The following is a 7,250-nucleotide window of genomic DNA, read 5'->3' as shown; positions in this document are numbered from 1 at the left end:
CACACACACACACACACACACACACACACACGCATTCAACAGGAAACAAGCAGCCAAGTTAGTTTTAAACTATCTTTTTAGTAATCGGATATTCTTGTTCTTCAGCAGCTGCTTAAGCTGGTAGAATAAATTTATGAAAGAGAAAATCCTGGAAAATTATTTTTTTTATCTTGTTTTATTGCTTAAAATACAAAATGATTAAAAAGTCTGATGTGTGGAAAAGGTGCGCAAAACTTTTCAAATTAAACCGAGACGTTGGTAAGCACTTCCATCTTTCAGACGAAAGCTAGAAGTAAGAAACTTTTATTGAAATATTTCTAATCTATAAAAAATGTTTGCTGATAAATTCTTTAATCTGCTGATATAGTGGTTGCCTTCCCTGATTATAAAACTCCCTGATGACATGACTGTAAGAAAATATGAAATTATTTTCTGTTAAAACTGGATCAGAAACAAAGAATCGACTTTCTGCCAGCAGCAGAGCAAACTTAGAGTTTTCATCATGAAACTGGAAGCAACATTTCAGAAATGAAAGTAAAAACTCCTGCAGAGTGTGTGTGTGTCAGGTTTTTATATCCTTATGGGAACCTATTTCAGTGTGGAGTTGTGGGGACCATGGCTCCTTGTGGGGACATTTTCTTGGTCCCCATGAGGGAAATTGTTGATTTGGGTTAGTGGTTAGGTCTGTGATGGTTAGGTTTAGGGTAAAGAGTTGGGCTGTAGAAATTAATGGAAGTCAATGTGAAGTCCCCACAAGTGATGAAAACACAACTGTGTGTGTGTATGTGTGTGCATATATACACACCTGGTCTCGGATTAACCTTTGACCTGCTTGTTTCTGCCAGACTTGTTTTTTTCAGTAAATGGGGCTCGCTGTTTGCTCCAGTGGCGGCCAGCTAATGATCCACGGTGACGGTGCGTTCACTGGCCTCCAGGAGAAAGCAGCTTCCTGACGGTCCGTTTGGTTTGTCAGTGAGGAGCTTCCTGATTAGAGGCGATCAGCAGAGAAACCTGAAAGTTTAGTGGAGGATGACTTGGCTTGTTCACCAGAGAGTTCAGTGTCTGGAGTAGAAAGGTGTTTGGACATTTAAATATTGTTTAACCAGGAGCCTGGAGTAACCTTTGACCTGCTGCTGGTGAGACGCTTTAAATCAGTGAAACATGAAGCAGCAGGAACAACAACCCGCTCAACCGTCACTCTGCATTTCTTCTTCTTTTTCTGTTTGCTTTGACTTTTCCTTCAGTTTCTGTTTCTCCAGTTGGTCTGTGAATGTTTAACCCTTCGTTCTCCTGCTTGTTTTCACTGAGACGTTGTGAGGAATCAGCTGTTGATCTCAACGTTGGTAATGATCACGTTCAGCTGTAACTACTGTTATTTCTTTTCCATCATTCCTTTTAATCAGGATAAAAAAAATAATTTTTCTGATTATGCTTGCAATAAATCAATTAATCACATGATTAATTAAAACAAACTCAATAATCACCATTTGTGTGATTTTTCATTTTTCTACCAGAAACTGGATGATTAAAGTTTTGGTCTCAACTAGCAGAGATTTCATAATTATTTTATTTGTTGTTTGCTTTTGATATTTTTAATGTCTTCCAGTTCCAGAGTTAAATATTGATTAGAGCTTAAAGTTTATTGATCTTTGGGAATGTGTTCATAATTATTATATTACCACAATAACCTCTGGATAATTAATCACCTGGTGACACTAGTTATGAGTTTACCTGCTGGTAATCTAACCTGGATGTATTTTCACAGAGAAAATGGCGGACAGCCTCCTTCAGCAGTCCGATCCAATCTGCTGTTTATGGTTCCATCATCGTAAAGTTGCTTTAGATTTACCTACATCATGTGTCAGGTCATGAGGATTGGTTCTTTCTGTCCTTTGAAAGGGGAACAAATGTCAAATCTAAACATTTTAACTTTGCTGGTTTCCAGTTCGTGTCCCCGGATGAACGTTTAGCAACGAAACACGGCGGATAAACGAACCCTAAAATTCAAACGACCACAAAGAAACCAGAACCATCAGGACAGGCTGTGCTGATGGGTCAAAGGTCACCTCCCTTCTGTGACTGTAGACGCGGCGCAAGATCCAGATCGTCACGTTTCAGCCGGTCTGCAGCGTGAAGTCACACAGGAAATGAGGCGTGGGGTTCTGATCCGAACCCAACAGAACGATCAGAACCTTTTGGGTGAACGATCCGAACCGGTCAGAACCTTTTGGGTGAACGATCCGAACCGGTCAGAACCTTTTGGGTTTACCTCTGTTTCTGAAATGTTCAGACCGACTGAACAAACTCCAGTTTGTGTTGATTTGACTCTTCCTGTTTTGTCTCCACCTCGTTTTTTAATTTGAAGCAGTTCTGATGAACGGAGGGAAACATGAAACTGCTGCTGCGCCAGATACCCAGCAGGTTGCTAGGCAACTGGAGAGTCATTTGATGCTAGCTTAGCTACCTGTGAGCTGGAGCAGCTGAAGGCTTTCTTCTGCCTACATCTCCCAGAACGCTGTGCGGTTCTGGATCAGAGTTCAGTGAATATTTTATATATTGAAAATTTTATCAGTTATCAGTTGATATTGATCTCTTGTCTATCAATATATATTATTGATTTATTGTCCACCCTGAACTGATATTGCAAGTTCAGCAGATCTGCTCAGTTAAAACCTGCAGAGGTGTGTGTGTGTGTGTGCGCGGGCGTGTGTGTGTGTGCGTGTGTGTGTGTGCGTGTGTGTGTGTGTGAGAAGGTAAACATGGCGGGAAGCCTCCATGTTTCTGTCGGCGCTGCAGCAGCAGGTGTGAGTGACTTCGGACCGTCTGAGTTTACAGACGAACGGAAATGGAGCGAAGGTTTCTGGAACTGGACCGGTCCGGTACCTGTGACCCAGTCTCTGTCCCAGCAGCAGCAGATCTGTGCTCCTTTTCCTCATAACAACCGTTGCCATGGGAACGGCTCAGTTGGCCGTGTTTTGATCACAAACTGTCCGCTCGTCTCTCCATCTGTGTGTTCAGCAAACCAGCTGGACCTTTGCTGCCAGAACCTGAACCGGGTTCTCAGAGTCGAACCCGGTCCAGGTTTACCCGACAGAAAGTTCAGATAAAATTGAACATTATTTATTTATGAGTGGAGATTTATTTTTTTAAATTTCTTGGGCTGCAGCTAACTCGGGTATTCTGACGATGAATCAGATTAATGTCAGTTTCTGCAATCTGCAGGTTTTAGTTTTTACATTTAATATTAGAAAAACATGAAAAGATGCGAATAAATGAAAATGTAATTCTTTATTAAACAGGAAGATCATCATTTTCTGACCTGGCAGTCGATGTGAACATTACGGCTCTTTTCTAGATCCTGTTGACCAGGCCTGGCGCTATAATCAATAAATCAATTCATTGCATGATCATTTAGAGCAAGCTCAATAATTTCCATTTGCATGATTTATAATTTTTCTCTCTCTACCAGAAACTGGGTGATAAAAGTTTCAGTTTGGTGTTTTGGTCTCAACCAGCAGAGATTTCATAATTTCTTTTATTTGTTGTTTTGTTGATTTGAAATGTCTTCCAGAGTTAGATTTTAAGAATTTAAAGGGTATTGGTTTTTATTATTATTCCATCATTATTATATTACTGTAAATTGGTCTCAAAACGGCAGTATAATTGTTCAGATTGATTACTAAATCAGTTTATTATTGTTTCAGTGACGGTTGAGCGCCGCTCTCAGCTCCGTGCGGTTTGTTCGTCAGCCGGTGTTTGTGTTGGGTCTCGTCCTGCTGTGTGTTGGTACACAGGTTGGGTTTCCTCTGCAGCTCTGACCTTTCAGCTGCAGCCTGAAGGTCGTTCAGGTCAGGACACAAACCAGCCATCAGCTGCTTCCTCATGAACCAAACTAGCTGCTGTGAAACTCAGGTTTATTCAGACCCGCCTCCAAAGCGTAACAAAAATCTAAACTCCGTATTAAATCAGTGTTTTCCCTCTGGAGGTGTGCAGGCGATTCCATAATCGACTCGTTAATAAAACATGCTGGATGCAGTGATGCCTGCAGCTGAACCGGTCGAACCCGCCGTGTGAAACTGCTCCGTTTTATTGTCTTTGCAACAATAAACTCCAGATAGGGACTAATCCACAGCACTGAGAAAAATAATTCAATGTTTTCATCACAACAAGAAAATTTTTACAGTAGGAAAAAAAAACCTTTATATTTTATTCATGAACTTTTTCTTTCACACCTAAAACATTTTCAACCAATGAACAGTTATAAACATTTTCAAATATACTGGATGCAACAGAGCTTATTATGGGCTAATAAATATTGTAGTCCAATCAACTGCAGCAATGAAAGAGAAGATATTTAACTATAAATGACATCTGGTTCAGTGAGAAAACATGATAATGTTGGTAAAAGTTACAAAAAATAAGCAAAACTGAAAACTGGCCGAGAATTTAACGTGTTAATTTGATTTTAATGTGGTGAACATTTGAAAAGAACCAGAACTGGGCCAGTTGGGTCTTAAAGTTTGTTGACTTGTTGAGTCATTCTGAGAAAACCAGCTGGAGCAGCAGGTGTAGGTATGACTGCTGGTTCTTCTATAGTCTAGCTGCTGGAAGCTGTGCTGCAGCTCAGCTTCTGCTCTGAACATGAAGCTTATTTTAGTAAATTCAGACCAAACATCCTGATAAACGGCTCAGATCGATGGTCGCCACACTCAAACCTACAGCGGTTGGTCTCCCCGCGTCGCCAGTCGGCCTCTACGCTCTGCTTCCTGTTTTAGTCCAGATCTGCTTCCTGTTTTAGTCCAGATCTGCTTCCTGTTTAGTCCAGATCTGCTTCCTGTTTTAGTCCAGATCTGCTTCCTGTTTAGTCCAGATCTGCTTCCTGTTTTAGTCCAGATCTGCTTCCTGTTTTAGTCCAGATCTGCTTCCTGTTTTAGTCCAGACTAAGCTTTAAAACATGAGGTGTGATGCAGGTGAGCGCCCCCTGCTGGCCGTTCTGAGGCCGTGCGTCGCCACTGCTGCGCCTCTTGCAGCTAGAGGTCAGGTAGAGGTCAGACAGGAAGTGACTCCAGAGACATGAGCCAGCTCTTCCTGTCTGAGCGCTCAGAGGACTCAGGTTTCAGGACTGTCCGTTTCCATGGTGACGGGCCGGCAGTGGATCAGATGGTGCCGGTCGGGTCCGGTTCTGCCTGTCGGCAAACATCCGGATCAGAACATGAAGACGAAGCGCCGCAGACGGAAAACGGTTCCCATCTTCTGACCAATCGGAGCGAAGCTGACTCTGAATGCCAGCCAATGAAATTCAGAGAACAGGAGCATAAAGATTTAAAACATCAAAAATATACAGAAAAAATTAGGAGGAAAGTTAAATCAATGTATGATTAAAAAGGGAACAAAAAATACAGAATATGGGAGAAAAATAATGAAATAAAATGTGACTAAATAATATGAAAAAAGGGAAAACAAAGCAGCATAATCAAACAAGTTGGTAAGGCTTTTATTTTTTTATATTTGGCTCATAAATTACTTTATTTCTTGCTAGGGTCCGTCCTCCTCCATTGCTTTTTCGTTACTATTATTATTGGAGTGTAGAAAACACAGAGCAGCTTGTAGAAGTCTGATGTCATCAGTCAGATTATTAATAAATTTTAACATGAGACCAGAAATAAAACCAACTTTTTTCTGCATTTAAAGCTGAATCTGTTTAATCCGACCCGTCTGGTGGCTGTGAGGTCAAAGGTCGTCGTGTTTTTTCAGAGCTTCACTTTGTTCACATGCTGACCTGATTTATCAGCTTGACGCTTTTCTGTAACAGGAAGTGCATTCAGACGGTGTTACATCATCACCGGCCCCTCTGCAACCAGCAGAGGGAACGGGATTCCCCTTAACTTCCCACCAGAACCAGAACCAGAACCGCTTCTTATGAGGAGAATCCATCCATGAACGCTGGAGGCGGTTCTGGTTTCTGCCATCATCGTTCTACGTTTTGGATTCACTGAAATGTTTCTGTTATGGTTTAATCAAATCAGAGCAAATCAAATAATAAACGGAGGAAATCATATTAAATCAGGTTGGATCATAAAGCTCAGATTCTCTTCATTTAATTATATTTCTTACAAATGAAATACATGAAGTAATAATCAGTTTTACCCAGTTACCCAATACAGTTTACTTATTGATCCTTTATTGAGGACCCAATTATTTCACAAACTATTTCTTTCTTCTTCTCTGCTGATTCAGCTAAAGTTTTTGTCTGTAGTTCATGGATGAAAAGTTCAGCAAAAATAAAGTTTATTATTGAAGCTAATGTTCATCTCTGCAGTTTATTATAGATCAGTTTCAGGGATTCAACTATACTGATACTTCCTGCAGGTGGCGCTGTGCGGCCGGTCACTAACCCCGCTCTTCCTCTCCTCTCCTCTTCCTCAGATGTGCACCCCCGCCAACACGCCGGCAACGCCCCCCAACTTTCCCGACGCGCTGACCATGTTCTCCCGGCTGAAAGCCTCCGAGAGCTTCGCCAGCAGCGCCGGCAGCCCCATGGCCGTCTCCATGGCGACCTCGCCCCCGCCCCCACAGGCGGGCGGCTGGGGCGCGGCGCCTGGCGCGCCCAATGCGCCGCAGCCGCAGCAGGGACTCTGGACTCCGCCCCCCACGCAGCCCTGCCCGCCCCCCTGGCCCGTGGGCGTCGCCCCGCACGCGGCCGCCGAGCAGAAGGCCAGCGTCGCCATGGAGGCGGAGAGATGAAGGACTGGAAACGGCCCCCCCGCCACCTCACTGTTGTCATAGCGACGGTGAGAGGGGGGGGAGTGGGGCGGGTGGGTGGCAATAATTGGTAGAAACAGGATTAGATCGGAAAAAATCTACGCAAACCGAGAAAAACTGATTTATGGAGGATTAAAGAGAAACGCACACGGCCGAGGATTCTAGTTTCATTACCAGTAAAGATTACAACAAGAGATATTCAAGAAAAAACAGAAATTTAAAAAATGTCACGCCCAAGGATTCTCCACCATGTTCAATGACTTTCAAGGACTTTCAAGGCAGCAAGTCTTTGTTTTTCAGCCGGTGTTTTTTTTTACCCACTGCTGTTCTATGTTCCTGCGACCGTCTGTGCTGCATGAGGAAAAGAGGAAAAGCGAGGCAGTGATTTTTTATTCTTTAAGATTCAGATTTGATCACCAACTGGTGGCGCGTGGGAAGCATGTGGGACGCATGAGAGCGAGCGAGCGGTCGGCCTGTAATCAGACGTG

At 43.0% G+C, this 7,250-nt stretch overlaps 1 protein-coding gene across 1 annotated transcript in view; it reads left to right on the top strand.

Annotated features, from left to right (window-relative positions):
* Positions 1-7,030, top strand: part of LOC106965121 (UBA-like domain-containing protein 1) — a 17,702-nt gene extending 10,672 nt beyond the window's left edge. The window contains exon 3 of the mRNA XM_015061029.1: positions 6,427-7,030. Coding sequence (XP_014916515.1) covers positions 6,427-6,744 — 318 coding nt within the window. The 3' untranslated portion in view covers positions 6,745-7,030. The remainder of the gene's footprint in view (positions 1-6,426) is intronic.
* Positions 7,031-7,250: the final 220 nt, after the last annotated feature.

This window comes from Poecilia latipinna, unplaced genomic scaffold (assembly GCF_001443285.1).
Source record: "Poecilia latipinna isolate Pla-1442-1.1 unplaced genomic scaffold, P_latipinna-1.0 Scaffold1769, whole genome shotgun sequence".
In the NCBI taxonomy this organism is placed as follows: Eukaryota; Metazoa; Chordata; class Actinopteri; order Cyprinodontiformes; family Poeciliidae; genus Poecilia; species Poecilia latipinna.
Note: the sequence above shows the minus strand (reverse complement) of the source record. Positions and strands in the feature narration are given on the sequence as shown.